Source organism: Eurosta solidaginis, chromosome 5 (genome assembly GCF_040869045.1).
Source record: "Eurosta solidaginis isolate ZX-2024a chromosome 5, ASM4086904v1, whole genome shotgun sequence".
In the NCBI taxonomy this organism is placed as follows: domain Eukaryota; kingdom Metazoa; phylum Arthropoda; class Insecta; order Diptera; family Tephritidae; genus Eurosta; species Eurosta solidaginis.
In genome coordinates this window covers 147973011-147989112 of record NC_090323.1, presented here as the reverse complement: position 1 = coordinate 147989112, position 16102 = coordinate 147973011, and the positions used below count along the sequence as shown (strand labels likewise).

Below are 16102 nucleotides of genomic sequence, written 5' to 3'. Positions count from 1 at the left end.
AAGTTAAAGTTAAAGTTAAAGTTAAAGTTAAAGTTAAAGTTAAAGTTAAAGTTAATGTTAAAGTTAAAGTTAAGGTTAAAGTTAAAGTTAAAGTTAAAGTTAAAGTTAAGGTTAAAGTTAAAGTTAAATTTAAAGTTAAAGTTACAGTTAAAGTTAAAGTTAAAGTTAAAGTGTAAGTTATATATTAACATCTCATTTATTCAATAAAAGTAAAAAATTCGTTTTCTTATGGGTCACCACGCTTAAAAAGGTTAACTTGAATTAATATCAAAGACAAAACTTGAATTAATATGCAAAAACAAAATGTTGCATAAATATTATAATTGCATAAGTTGATAATATGCAAAGCTTTACCGCGGCAGTCCCCGAGTGCCACACGTCCTTTTTTTTTTTGAGAAGGAGCAAAAACAACTAGCTATGATAGTTAGTTGTTGTTGTTTTTGTGTTAACGACAAAGACATTCCCCGAAAGTTTGGAGAGGGTTATCGATGTTGATGGTTCTTTGACGTATATCTATCCTTTACGTTCTGGTAACAAAGCACCATTAACGTACTAGCACGACCATCTCGGTAACGGTTTTTATGACCACATATATACCATAACATGTAGGCCATCCCGCCCCCACCCCCTAGTTCCATGAGGAACTTGGGGTCGCCAGAGTCTCGCCTGCTTAATATGTGTATGATACATTCATATTTGTAACAGGATTCCCCTCGATTAGGTGAGGTTCACAATTGGGTTGTGGAAGCCATTAAGCTTTATATTGCGCTTATCAACCCCTTGTATCCCATGATAGTTAGTTGTTATTGCAAAACGGGGACTGGTCATTTGCTTTTAAATCCACTCACGCATTTGTTTGCAAGCAATTATTTAAATTTTAACCGCAGGAGTGCGGTTTCGAGTCCCACTCCCGGGAGAAATAGCTTTGGAGAGATTTACCAGGTTTAATCGAAACAGCTGTTATCTTATACGTCCTGATGTCGAGCTATTTCAAGTTTTTCCCAAACAATGATTAACGGTAAAATCTTTTCGTATGTTTTTTATTTTCCATCATTTAAGAATAAAAAACCAGAACAATTTTAAAAAATGTTAAAGGTTAATTTAGGATAGTTTAAGAAATGAAGGTATCCATTGTAAATACCCTTAGTAAGTGGCGGATAGGGGCACATTCGTTCCACCAGATTACTGCCTAGTAGTCCGAACGAACCACTCGCTTTCTTTGATGAATTTAAGAACGAATGAAAGATCCACCTTCTTAACCCCTGCCAGACTGTCGAGAAACTGGGCGCCCAGAAATTTGTATCGTCCAGTTTGCAGTACTGAACATGGGCAGAGAAATTATGAAATTAACTCCTCATCCTGACAGCTTATGCAAAGGGAGTTATGCGCATACCATAGGAGCATCGTTGCAATAGCGCAGTGATCTCTGAAGACACCCATAAGTACTCACATTGCAAAAATATTTAGCTTGAAAACAAAGCTTATTCTATGCCTATTATAATGATCTTGATACCTCACACTCAACATGATTGGTCCACAGAAAGTCTGTTGGCCTAATCTCATACTTCCCAATTTTTCGCAGAAGATAACCCAGCAGGAGATAACTCAGCGCGGGTTGTATGAAACTGTTTGCCTAGCTTATGCTCATTTTGGAACCCTATCTAGCCATCTTATCTGCAAATTCGTTCAGACATCGGTGTGCCCAGGGACCCAACTAAGAGAGACTTTGAGACACCTCCGTTTGGAAGATTCTGCACGACGCTGGAAGTTGGTACCATTGTTTCACCTGAAGTTGCTTTGAGTACATTCCAGTTTGAGTACCTTTTCCATTTTCGTGTCGTCCGTATAGATTGTAATGGCCCTACCTCTGTCTAGGCCTTCCGCCCGTTCCCCTATAGAATGGCATATTCTCCACCAGAAAGTAAAAAACTGACGTGATATGGTCGTTGTCGGAACTAAGGTCAGGTATATCTCCGTTTTATCGTCCCCTTTCCATACCATCTAATATCGTTACATGCCCTTATTTAATGGATTCCCACATATAGGATCCTCTCACAAAACCACGAATACTTGTAGAGGCATCAAGTGCGCTGCTAGCTGCGCCTGACATTCCCAGGCATGCTAGCCTTTGCACCTTCCAAACCCTATATTGATTGATGTTCTTGTTTTTGTTGTTGTAGCGATAAGGACACTCACCGAGGGCTTTGGCGAGTGTTATCGATGTTGATGGTTCTTTGCCGGATGCAGATCCGGTACGTTCCGGTACCAAGCCCGACCATCTCGGGAACGATTTGTTATAACCGCATGCGACCTTCTAGGCCATACCACCCTCCCACTCTTAGATCCATGAGGAGTCCGGGTTGGCTAGGGTCTCGTCTATTAATGAAACAGGATTCGTCTCGGATAGGTGAGTTGACAATTGGGTTTGGAGAAGCTATATATTGCGCTGACTCCTTGAATCTATTTGGTATTTTAGTCGCCTATTACGACAGGAATACCTACCGTGGGTATATTCTAAACCCCTAACCCGCTGGGGTATGTTGATTGATCTGTTGATCCAGCGCCTTCCACCAAACATGAGATTTATACGTTAGTATCGGTCGAATGACTGTATTGTAATATGGGGTGACAGTACTCAGTTTTTAGCGAAAGGCCCTTTATGGGTGTAGTATGCTGTCATAACTTTCTTTGGTCGCACATCCATGGTATTTTACCAGTTTAATTTGGAGTACCAGGCAAAGATATTTGGCTTCAACATAGAGATTTATTGTTGTGTCGTTTTGTAGCCTCGCTTAGTTTAGAGTGGCGTTTTTATTTTCCACGTGTACAGAATAAGTTCTGTTTTTGTTGGATCTTTCCCCAGCACGTTTTGTCCTGCGCATTGCAAAATGCTGCAATATGTCATTTCTGTGAGCTCCCTATTCGTTGGAAGGAGTATTCCTGCGATCAAATCACTAAGTCGTTGGCGTAGGCCACTGCCCTCGCTCCCTCTGCCCTGAAAATTTCTAAATCTTTCGAGTATGCAGATTTGTTGCCCAATTAATTTAACCTAACAAAGTACATAAGTTATTCCATGCTCGCCAGTCAGTCAGTTTTTTTTTTCTAAAAGGTGTTTTAGATTGTAAATTAACATAAACAGCAACATCAGCTCTGAAATCCAGCGAAGAGTCACTTTTGCCAATAAATGCTACCTTGGACTAGGTAGGCAATTGAAAAGTAAATTTCTCTCTATGCAAGCCAAAATCATACTCTGCATTATCGTACCTGCTTTGCTATATGGCGCAGAAGCAGAAAGGTTCTTCGAAAAAATTATGGACATCTACGCGTAGGCGGCGGCGAGTACTGAAGAAGATTTCATAATGAGCTGTACGACCAGCGGCTAGCCCTAGTTAAGAGAATGAAAAATTACGCTCCGGCTAAAAAAGTTCCGATAAGAATGGAACCCATCTATGGAAGCAAAGGAAGAGGTCGGCTCCCACTCCGCTGCAAGGACCAGGTGGAAAATGATTCAAAATCGCTTGGTGTGACCATTTGCCGCCAGTTAGCAGAGCGAAGAAGCGACTGGCGCCCCTTGTTCGACGGTCATGATCGTTTAAACGGTTAAGCGCCAATTAAGTTAGTAAGTAAGTTTCCGATATTCTTTCTTATAAAAGATTAAGCTGTGCGAATTACAAACGCAAGAAAATTTAAAACTCCCTTGAGAAAAAAAAATGGTCAAAAATCAATACAAATTTCGAGGGATATTTAACTTGTCCTTTTTTGGGATAAAATTGATTGGGCCATAAAAATGCATTATTTAAAAGAAAAGTTAAAATCTATATAAAAACTTCGAAATTTTCGAAAATTTTTTTGAATTGTTTCGAAAACGTTTTCTTCATTAATTTGCATAGCTTTTTTTTACGAAATTCAGGAAAATTTTCTCCTAATTTGTCCAAAATAAAAAAAGATGAACTTAGTCGACGGAATTTGATAAAAATTGACATTGGTATTTTTGTGTTCGCCGCTGTTTGCTTTTATACTCAGTTGAGCAGAGCTCACAGAGTATAATAACTTTGATTAGATAACGGTTGGTTGTATAGGTATAAAGGAAACGAGGTAGATATAGACTTCCATATATCAAAATCATAAGTATCGAAAAAAAATTTGATTGAGCAATGTCCGTCCGTCCGCCCGTTATATCGTGTTAACTTGAGTAACTTTTGAGGTATCTTGATGAAATTTGCTATGTAGGTTCCTGGGCACTCATCTCAGATCGCTATTTAAAATGAACGAAATCGGACTATAACCACGCCCACTTTTTCGATATCTAAAATTTGGAAAAACCCAAAAAGTGCGATAATTCATTATCAAAGACGGATAAAGTGCAGAATAGAAAGTTTGTAAAATTTTGGACAATGGGCGTGGCACCGCCCACTTTTAAAAGAAGGTAATTTAAAAGTTTTGCAAGCTGTAATTTGGCAGTCGTTGAAGATATCATGATGAAATTTGGCAGGAACATTACTCTTATTACTATATGTATGCTTAATAAAAATTAGCAAAATCGGAGGACGACCACGCCCACTTAAAAAAAAATTGTTTAAAGTCGAATTTTAACAAAAAATTTAATATCTTTACAGTATATAAGTAAATTATGTCAACATTCAACTCCAGTAGTGATATGGTGCAACCAAATACAAAAATAAAAGAAAATTTCAAAATGGGCGTAGGATACTTTTAATGCCATAAGTCGAACAAAAATTTATCAATCCTTGTGAAATTTGGTTGGGGCTTAGACTCTACGGCGAGAACTGTTTTTTGTGAAAAAGGGCGAAATCGGTTGGAGCTGTAAGGATAAAATCCCCCGAATTAACTTTTTAATAATCATCTGGCAACATCTCAACATTGTTTCTCACAATGATATTTAATTGTGAATATTAAAACAGAATGAATAAAACATAAACATAATACGTCATGAGATATTGTAATGTAGTATGTAAGAATGAACCAGATATATGTGGGGTGAAACATGAAAAACGATTGGCAAGAGTGACATCGACACTTTCATGTTTCACCGCCAACATTATAAATTTGGCAAATATACGTGTCGGACGTGCTCACAAAAAGTTTACTAAATAAACGTGAATTAACATTTTAAAATAAAAAAGTAGAGTTTTAATTAATTTCTAATGTGTACCTGGCGGAAAAGACCGCCCAGACAATCATCATAAACTCTACAGAACCAACAGTTTGGAGGCGGCGCCCTCCGCGCTAACCTAAAGGGTAGAAGGTAACCCCACTTATTTTTCCATCATATTTGTGTGTGCATGGCCGGGTACGGCATGAATCTCCACCTAATTCTTGGGTAGCAGAAGATAGCCGTAGTTATCTTATATGGCGACCGTGAGTCTGGAGTCTCGTTCTTTGTTTTTCAATTTGGCAACGCAACGAACCGGACGTTCTCACATCAGCAGCGGTGAGTGGAAAATTTTTTTTTTTCGGAGGACAGCAGTATTTTTGGAGAAGAGAAAAAAAGTAAAAGTGAGTGTGGTGCGAAAAATGTGCAAAATTTAATAATACAATTTTCTAATAAATTATGAGATTCTAATACATATATAAAAATGCAATACAATACCCAATTTGCTAACTAAAATTTTACTAATCTACGATATAATTTTCTAAATAAAATTCAACTAAATTCCAATACATAATTTTTTAATATAAATTTTTAATAAACTACCATGCAATTTTCTAAGTAAAATTCAATAAAACCTAAATATAAAATTTTCTAAATAAAATTCTACTAAACTACGATATAATTTCTTAAAATAAAATTTAACAAATCTACAAGCTGTTTTTCTAATACAACTTTAAACAATTCTACGATTCAATTTTATAAACTAAATTTATAAACGGCAGTACAAATTTTCTACATTGAATTTAATAAACCACAAGAACAATTTTATTAATCAACATTTAACAAAAGCAAAATTCAACAAAATTAAAATACAATTTAATAATGAAAATTTAACTCAAAATTTTACAAATTCTATAAATTTTACAAAACGGCACTCGCACTACGCCACGCATAACGGCGAAATTAACGGCACCCAAAATTTTCCACCACCAACTTTAAGACGTAAAACAACAACATCGAAGACACATGCCAGCAGCAGCAACAACACCAGCAGCAACAATACCAGCAGCGATTCAGGTCTGCCAGCGCAGCAGCAGCAGTGACCAAATATAAGTATACTTATATGTATTAAACATTTCTTTTGCCCACGGGTACTTTTTCTTTAAAATTATAGATGTATGTGTATTAAAAATTAAAATTTCATATTAAATTTGGTGTCTCCGTATTCCAATTAAATTAATTTCGCATTCAATATAAATTTTGGATTTTGATAAACGGTGGTTTGTTAGAAAAACCAATCAATTTTTTTGATAGATACGGAGGTTTTCGGAAAAACCAATCAATTTTTCGGTGCATGCGGTGGTTCCGTTAAAAACCAAGTAATTTTTTTTTGACAATATGCGGTGGTTCCGTTAAAAACCAAATTTTTTTTATTACATGCGGTGGTTCCGTGAAAAGCCAATTCAATTTTTATTACATGCGGTGGTTCCGTGAAAAACCAAATAGAGATTTTTTTGAATAAAGCGGTGCGTCCGTGAGTACATTTTAAGACTTTTACCAATTAAAACTTACATACTTTTGAGCCATTTTGAATTAAATTACTTTTGACAAATTTTTCATAAAAATTTACTGCAGTTTCAATTAATTCTCCTAATAAATTGTTAAATATTTCTTTAACTTTTTCCTTCGCTCTTTTTCCTCAACAATTTAACCTCGAATATAAATTCAACATTCAAACAAGTGCTTTAGTAATTTCATACGTACAACCTTAGAAGTGGTAGACAAGTGCAAAAAACTTCAGATTCAGAATCCGATTCAGATAAATCAGGCTCAAGCTACGAAAGTTTAGCTTCATCTTCGACCGAAAAAGTCACAAACCAGAAAACTAGATTCTCTTTATCAACAGATTTTCCAGGATTCGAAAATTCTTCCATTAAAAATCCAACTTCTTATTTGGTTTCAAATCTTAACGATTCAAATAGTGAAATTTTAACTTCTTCTATTTTAAAATCAGATCTTAACGATCCAATTAGTACAAACGTGCCCTCATCTTCTGCTAATTCAGCTCCAGATCTTAACGATCAAGTCATGGCAACTCCAGAGGATAAAAGAATTTTTATTAACACATGTGCTAATTCTATTAGAGAAAACTACAGTGGTGATCCACTAGCACTTGATTCTTTTATAGACAAAATTGCATTACTTGAATAATTCGCTACTGCAGATTTAACCGATACTTTTTTAGCGTTCTTAAAATCAAAATTAGAGGGTAAAGCTCGTGAAGCAATACCAACACAAGTAGCTTCAGTCAACGAAATTAAAACAGCTCTACGTAATAGGATCAAACCAGACAACTCGAAAGTTGTAGCAGGGAGAATTGCAGCGTTACATATTAACGGAAACAATTATACAGATTTTGCCAAACAAGTTGAAGATTTAGCTGACTCACTTGAGCGGTCTCTTATTATTGAAGGGATCACTCAAGCGAAAGCTCATGAAATGGCAGTCGAACAAACTGTTAACGTGTGTCGTCTAAATGCAAAATCAAATTTAGTAAAAACCATTCTAGCCTCAACAGCATTTACTGATCCGAAAGACGTAGTAGCAAAATTAATTGTAGAACAAAACAATGAAGTAACTGAGCGTCAGGTTTTAGCTTTTCGATCACGTGGTAACAGTACATTTAGAAATTCCCGTGGTAGTTATCGAGGTTTTTACCCAAACCGTGGCTATACTGGTTATAGAAACAATAATTCATTTTCATACAATAGTAACTATAACGGTAACAATAATCAAAGATATAGGTATTATAACGGAAATAGATATCAGAATAATCACAATAATAATACGCGTCCAAATACCAACCCTAATCCAAACAATAGTAACAATAGAAACAACAATTCAAGATCCTCAAACGGTAGAGGTGGAAACGCAAACGTTCGCGCTTTAAACGCCAGCGCCCCTCAGGAGCGAACACTGAGGGAGGACGAACCAAGCCAGTAAGCGAACTTCCCTCACCAATAGGCATCTATTGTTTAAATTTAAATTACTCTGATTTTATAGAATTACAATTGAACGAGTCACAAAAATTTTGTTCTTTCCTAGTAGACACTCAAGCCGACATTTCTTTAATAAAAATATCATGTCTAGACAGAAATATTTCCTTAAACACGAACGACATTATTAACATTACCGGTGTCACTTCCAATTCAGTTTCTACTTTAGGTAAAATTACAGCAAATTTAAATTTTTCAAACTTTTCTATTAAAAATACTTTACATGTAGTGAATGAAGACTTTAATGTTCCATCCGATGGCATACTGGGTAAAGATTTTCTGAAAATTAACAAATGCATTATTAATTATGAAAGAAATAGTATTTCCTTTTGGGTAGGTAATGAAAAAGTCGCGATACCAATCCTACACGCAACAGAAAGCGACAGTTGTATCATTCCACCAAGATGCGAAATATTCAGACTTTTTGATTTAGGAGATTCACCCGAGCCACTTTTCGTGGACTCGCAGGAAATCGAAAAAGGTGTTTTCACAGCTAGGTGCATTGTTAATTCCAGTAACCCAATTATTAAAGTTATAAATACCACGGATGATATAAAGTATGTCAAAAGAAAAAGTATTCGGATAGAAAAACTTTCAAACTACAATGTCTATACAATTAACAAACAGAAACAGAAGACAAACGTACGAAAAAACTAACTTCGATTTTAAAAAATCAAATACCTCAACATGCTCATAGTAAATTAATTGACCTTTGCATAGATTATGCCGACATTTGCGCTCTTGACACGGACAAAATGACTTTAAATAACTTTTACGAGCAAAAACTAAGATTGACAGACAACGATCCGGTATATGTTAAAAACTATAGATTGCCATACTCTCAACGCGAAGAAATAAATCGACAAGTAAATAAATTGTTAGACAATGATTTGATTGAACCTAGTTATTCGAATTACAATAGTCCTTTGATTGTAGTCCCAAAGAAAGATACTAATGGTCAAAAAGCTTATAGTATGTGCGTAGATTTTCGCGCGGTAAACAAAAAACTCATTGCTGATAAATTCCCACTACCTAGAGTTGACGATATTTTAGACAATCTCGGTAGAGCAAAATATTTTTCCACATTAGATCTTTTTTCAGGATTTCATCAAATCCCCTTGTATCCTGATTCTCGGGACATTACGTCTTTCAGCACTGACGGTGGCGCATTTAGATGGAAAGTGCTTCCATTTGGCTTAAATATAGCACCTAATTCATTCTCGCGAATGATGACGATAGCTTTTTCGGGTATACCACCCAATGTCGCATTTTTGTACGTCGATGATATTATCGTTGTTGTTGTTGTTGTTGTAGCGATAAGGTTGCTCCCCGAAGGCTTTGGGGAGTGTTATCGATGTGCTGGTCCTTTGCCGGATACAGATCCGGTACGCTCCGGTGCCACAGCACCATTAAGGTGCTGGCCCGACCATCTCGATTTATGTGGCCACATTAAACCTTCAGGCCATCCCCTCCCTCCCCAAACCCCAAGTTCCATAAGGAGCTTAGGGTCGCCAGAGCCTCGTCTGTTAGTGAAACAGGATTCGCCGCGGATAGGTGAGGTTGACAATTGGGTTTGGAGAAGCTATATGTTGCGCTGGCATCCTGTAGGGTTGCGCTACACAGCCCCTTGAATCTGGTATTTTAGTCGCCTCTTACGACAGGCATACCTACCGCGGGTATATTCTGACGTCCCCTAACCCGCTGGGGGAACGATATTATCGTCGTCGGATGTAGCGAAGCACACCACATTAAAAATCTTTCAAAAGTCTTCGATACTTGTAGATCTTTTAATCTCAAACTTAACCCAAATAAATGCAACTTTTTACGACCAGAAGTTACATTTTTAAGTCATAAATGCTCAGCCAAAGGTTTGTTGCCAGATGACTCTAAGATAAACGCAATTAAAAAGTATACGAAACCGACTGACAAAGACGCGGTACGACGATTCGTCGCGTTTGCAAACTATTACAGATGGTTTATACCTAACTTTGCGTCTCTGGCAGCGCCTCTGAACCGATTAAGCAGAAAAAGAGTTGAATTTGTATGGGATGTAGAGTGCGAAAGAGCATTTTTATCTTTGAAAGCAGCGTTACTTTCACCAAAATTACTTCAATGTCCAGATTTTACTAAACAATTCATTATTACAGTTGATGCTTCCACAACTGGATGTGGCGCTATTTTGAGTCAAGAACAACAAGGTAGTGATTTACCAATTTGGTTCGCTTCTAAAGCATTTAATAAAGCTGAACAGAAAAAGCCTATTATAGAATTAGAGCTTTTAGCTATTTACTTTGCAATCAAGCAATTTCGACCATATGTGTATGGTACCCATTTCATTGTAAAATCAGACCATAGACCTCTAGTATACTTATTCAACATGAAAGACTCATCTTCAAAACTTTCAAGAATAAGACTGGAACTATCTGAATATAACTTTACTATTGTATATATAAAAGGTAAATCAAACGTTTGTGCTGATGCACTATCACGTATAACAATCGATGAGATTAAAGAAGCTAACAAACAAATTTTGGCAGTACAGACAAGATCCATGACAAAAAAGGCAAGCGACAAAAATTTACATAGAAAAACAGACAAAACCGACGAAAAACAACTTACTTTACATGTCTATGACAAGTTTTCATTTAATTTTTCGAAAAATGTCCCACGAATAAGATCTGCAATTACGTACGATAAAAATAATAAAACAACAAATTTAAGAATCTTTGCGCATATTAAACATAAGAAACTCGAGTTACTTAGTTTTGAGCTTGTTAACGAAATAACGACTTTAGAGAAATTACTTTCGAGGCTTGAATCAGAAGCCGGCAAACGCAAAATTAAGCACATTGAATGGCCTAAAAACGATATTATGTTCGAACATTACACAATTACAAATTTCAAAAATATTGGAAATAAAATTTTAAAATCTTTAGAAATTATGTTAACAGATCCAGTGGAGACAGTAACAGATGAAGATACAAAATTAAAACTTATGAAAATCTACCATAATGATCCCATTTCCGGTGGACATTGCGGAATGAAAAGACTTTACGCAAAATTGCGAACAAAATTTTATTGGAAGAACATGACTCGTGATATATCGAAATATATCAAAGATTGTAAGGATTTTCTTTTAAACAAGGTTAAACCTAAAACAAAAGAAAAACTTGTTTTAACACCAACTCCTTGTAAACCATTTGATATATTAGTAATTGACACAATAGGACCCCTACCTGAGTCCAAATATGGTAACAAGTTCGCAATTACCATGATTTGCGACATGACTAAATATCTGGTAACAGTCGCTGTACCAGACAAATCGGCAAAAACAGTCGCTTCAGCTATTTTTGAAGGATTCATTTTAACATACGGCACAATGAATGCCATAAAATCAGATTTAGGTACTGAATTTAAAAACGTGTTATTTGAAGAATTAACTAAACTTTTAAATATCCAACATAATTTTTCAACTTCATACCATCATGAAACTGTTGGCAGGATTGAACGTAATCATAGAGTTTTTAATGAATACTTGCGTGCATATTTAAAAGACAATTTTTCTGATTGGGATGTTTTATTTAAAATACTTTACTTTCCTACACAATACTACGAGTAGCACAGTTTTCGACAATCAATTTTCGCCTTACGAATTACTCTTTGAGAAAAAGGCAACTTTGCCTAGTGAATTGACAAAAGAAATAATTGACCCAAATTATAGTGTCGAAAACTACGCCAAAGAAGTTAAGTTTAGGATGCAGAAAACGGACAAAATGGCACAAAACCTAATTAATAAAAATAAATTACAAAGTAAAAATCTGTACGATAAAACGGCACGACCTTTAATTGTAAAAATCGGAGATAGAGTACTTTTACAAAAAGAACCACATCATAAGCACGAAAATATTTATCAAGATCCGTTCATCATTACTCAAATTAACGAACCTAACGTAACTATTTTCGATGAAGTCAAAAACAAAGAAAAAGTGGTACACAAAAACCGCCTAAGTAAAGTAAATTAACATTACTCCAATTCGTTTACTTTAAATTTGATGAAAAAAAAAAAAAACAAATCCAAAATTTACTTACTAGCATTTAAGCAGCCACGAGGGCTTAAAAACTGTTAAAACAAAAAAAAGTAAAATAACACACATTTTGTATATTCAAAAAAACCTATTTCATGAAAATTGTTCGTATTTCTTAAGTTCAAACAAAAAAAAAAAAAACAAAACAGAAAAAAACATATTTCAAAAGCAGCAAAGATTAAAAATGTAAAACTTTAACAAATTTAAAATATATTAAAATGTAAATATCTACAACAAAAAGAAGAACAAACAACATAATTTAATAAACTAAAATCAAATTCATTCATTTGTAATAATCAGTCATAAAAATGGTTCCGAACCAACGAATTAAAAAGGGGAGGTACACCCTAATATAACTATATATTCGTTTGTTCGCAACAATTTTTATATGTTATGGCAAAAGAAGAATGTGACAAAATTGATCACTTTGTCAATTCTTCTTTTCCCCAAAAAGGGTGATGTAAGGATAAAATCCCCCGAATTAACTTTTTAATAATCATCTGGCAACATCTCAACATTGTTACTCACAATGATATTTAATTGTGAATATTAAAACAGAATGAATAAAACATAAACATAATACGTCATGAGATATTGTAATGTAGTATGTAAGAATGAACCAGATATATGTGGGGTGAAACATGAAAAACGATTGGCAAGAGTGACATCGACACTTTCATGTTTCACCGCCATCATTATAAATTTGGCAAATATACGTGTCGGACGTGCTCACAAAAAGTTTATTAAATAAACGTGAATTAACATTTTAAAATAAAAAAGTAGAGTTTTAATTAATTTCTAATGTGTACCTGGTGGAAAAGACCGCCTAGACAATCATCATAAACTCTACAGAACCAACAGTTTGGAGGCGGCGCCCTCCGCGCTAACCTAAAGGGTAGAAGGTAACCCCACTTATTTTTCCATCATATTTGTGTGTGCATGGCCGGGTACGGCATGAATCTCCACCTAATTCTTGGGTAGCAGAAGATAACCGTAGATATCTTATAAAGCCACGCCCAGTTTTTATACGCAGTCGACCGTCTGTCCTTCCGCTCGGCTGTTAACACGATAACTTGAGCAAAAATAGATATATCTTTACTAAACTCAGTTCACATACTTATCTGGACTCACTTTGTATTGTTGTAAAAAATGGTCGAAATCCGACTATGACCACGCCCACTTTTTCGATATCGAAAATTACGAAAAATGAAAAAAATGCCATAATTCTTTACCAAATACGAAAAAAGGTATGAAACATGGTAATTGGATGGGATTATTGACGCAAAATATAAATGTAGAAAAAACTTTGTAAAATGGTTGTGATACCTACCATACTAAGTAGAAGAAAATAAAAAAGTTCTGCATGGCGAAATCAAAAGCCCTTGGAATCTTGGCAGGAATACTGTTCGTGGTATTACATATATAAATAAATTAGCGGTACCCGACAGATGATGTTCTGGGTTACCCTGGTCCACATTTGGTTCGATATCTCGAAAACGCCTTCACATGTACAACTAAGGACGCGTTTAAAATACTCATTAACACCTTTCATTTGAGACCCATATCGTACAAACAAATTCTAGAGTCACCCCTGGTTCACCTTTATGGCGATATCTCGAAAAGGTTCCCTTTTAAAATACTCATTATCACCTTTCATTTGATACCCATATTGTACAAACAAGTTGAAGTCACCCCTGGCCCACCTTTATGGCGATATCTCGAAAAGGTGTCCACCTATAGATCCAAAGCCCACTCCCTTTTAAAATACTCATTAACACCTTTCGTTTGATACCCATACTGTACAAACGCATTCTAGAGTCAACCCTGGTCCACCTTTATAACGATATCTCGAAAAGGCGTCCCCCTATAGAACTAAGGCCCACGCGCGTTTAAAATACTCATTAACACCTTTCATTTGAGACCCATATCGTACAAACAAAGTCTAGAGTCACCCCTGGACCACCTTTATGGCGATATCTCGAAAAGGCGTCCACCCATAGATCTAAGGCCCACTCCCTTTTAAAATACTCATTATCACCTTTCATTTGATACCCATATCGTACAAACAAGTTGTAGTCACCCCTGGTCCACCTTTATGGCGATATATCGAAAAGGCGTCCACCTATAGATCCAAGGCCCACTCCCTTTTAAAATACTCATTAACACCTTTCGTTTGATACCCATACTGTACAAACGCATTCTAGAGTCAACCCCGGTCCACCTTTATAACGATATCTCGAAAAGGCGTCCCCCTATAGAACTAAGGCCCACGCGCGTTTAAAATACTCATTAACACCTTTCATTTGATACCCATATCGTACAAACAACACATTCCAGGGTTACCCTAGGTTCATTTTCCTACATGGTGATTTTCCCTTATTTGGTATCCAAAGCTCTCAGCTGAGTATGTTATGTTCGGCTACACCCGAAATTAGCCTACTTTACTTGTTATATACATATCTATGTATGTATTAAGCAAGGGTTGAGAAAATGAATTTATATAGGGACGGGTTGTTGCCGTTGGTAAATTTAAGCAAATTCTTAAGTACATTTACGTATAAAACTTTAAATATTTCTTAACTCTTTCCAGTGCAATATATTTATTAAATCAATAACTCATTAATTAATTAAATTAAATTAATTAAATATTTTTGTTCAACTTACGCGTATTCGATGCTCCTCGTGTTCGTATAATGATGCATGGTAATTTGTTATATCCTTAATATCCTTAGGCTCACTTACAACTAAATTGTTTGCAGCATTATGGCTAATTAATTTTTGTTGTAATTGTTCATGCGCGCTTTTTTGGTGTTGTTGCGCTGCTGTGGTTTTCTGTTTGAGTGTTGAATTTTGTGTTCGTAAATAGTTGCTGTTGTTGTTAGCGTTATTAGTGTTATTGTTTGCACTATTATTATTGTTGTTGTTATTGTATTTGCTATGGCTATTACTGTTATTGTCTTGATCACATTTGCGATTTTCACACAGTCGCAAACTGCTCAATTGCCGACAGCCAGTGTTTGTGTTGGTGTAGCGCGTCGAAACGCCAAGGCCACAGGGCTGTGAGCACGGTGTCCATGGACTCGTTGAGGCATTATGGCAGGTGGCGTATACTGGCATAGTATCGATGTATGTATGCATGTATGTATGTAAATAAAGAAAAGAGAAGAAATTTACTTTGTTTAGAGTGTAAAGTAATCAAATTGTAGTTAGTACTCAAGAAGTGGTGATTGTTAGTATATACGTATGTAGGTACATTATGGTGGTCCTTAAATAAAATTAAAATAAGGTTTTCATTTAGTTGCACTCCTTCAAACGGCAAAAATAATATCAAGGATATCACTAGTATATTTTGAATCTTCTTAGCCACGGTTGGCGCTGGTCGGATAGGGATAAAAGTGTAGATTATTCGAAGCAGAGCAACTTCAATCTAGATCAAAATTGATATGTAATTTGTTTTAACTAGAGTGTAAAGAATTTTGGGTATATGATAAACTAACAAATAACTTTGAAATGTTTGGTTCCAAAAGCGAAATCTGGTCCTTTTCGATGTGCCTTTAATCACCTATAATCGGGATTAAATTTTATATGTTTTATATTTCGTTTGAAGTGGTGAGAGGCATTTATAAGGGCCACGTGGTGTGTATAAAATATTTTAAAAATATAATTTCATAGCTTTCGCGTGTTTTTTTACTCGCAATAATTTTTTAGACATAACTTTATTAATGATGACCGATTAATCTTTAGGTCTTGCTATTAAATTTAAAGGAAGCTTATTCGAGCAAGCGCTTTTTTTTAAGGAAATTGATAAATGAAATAAAAATCATGATTTTTGGCAATTAAAAACACAA

General features: G+C 35.5%; 1 protein-coding gene across 3 annotated transcripts in view; it reads right to left on the bottom strand.

Annotated features, from left to right (window-relative positions):
• The window catches only part of Ccn, a 422762-nt gene that overhangs the window by 104673 nt on the left and 301987 nt on the right, over nt 1-16102 (bottom strand). For all 3 annotated transcript variants that reach the window (XM_067791186.1, XM_067791188.1, XM_067791187.1), the window contains one exon: nt 14919-15364. In XM_067791186.1, coding sequence (XP_067647287.1) covers nt 14919-15364 — 446 coding nt within the window. The remainder of the gene's footprint in view (nt 1-14918; nt 15365-16102) is intronic.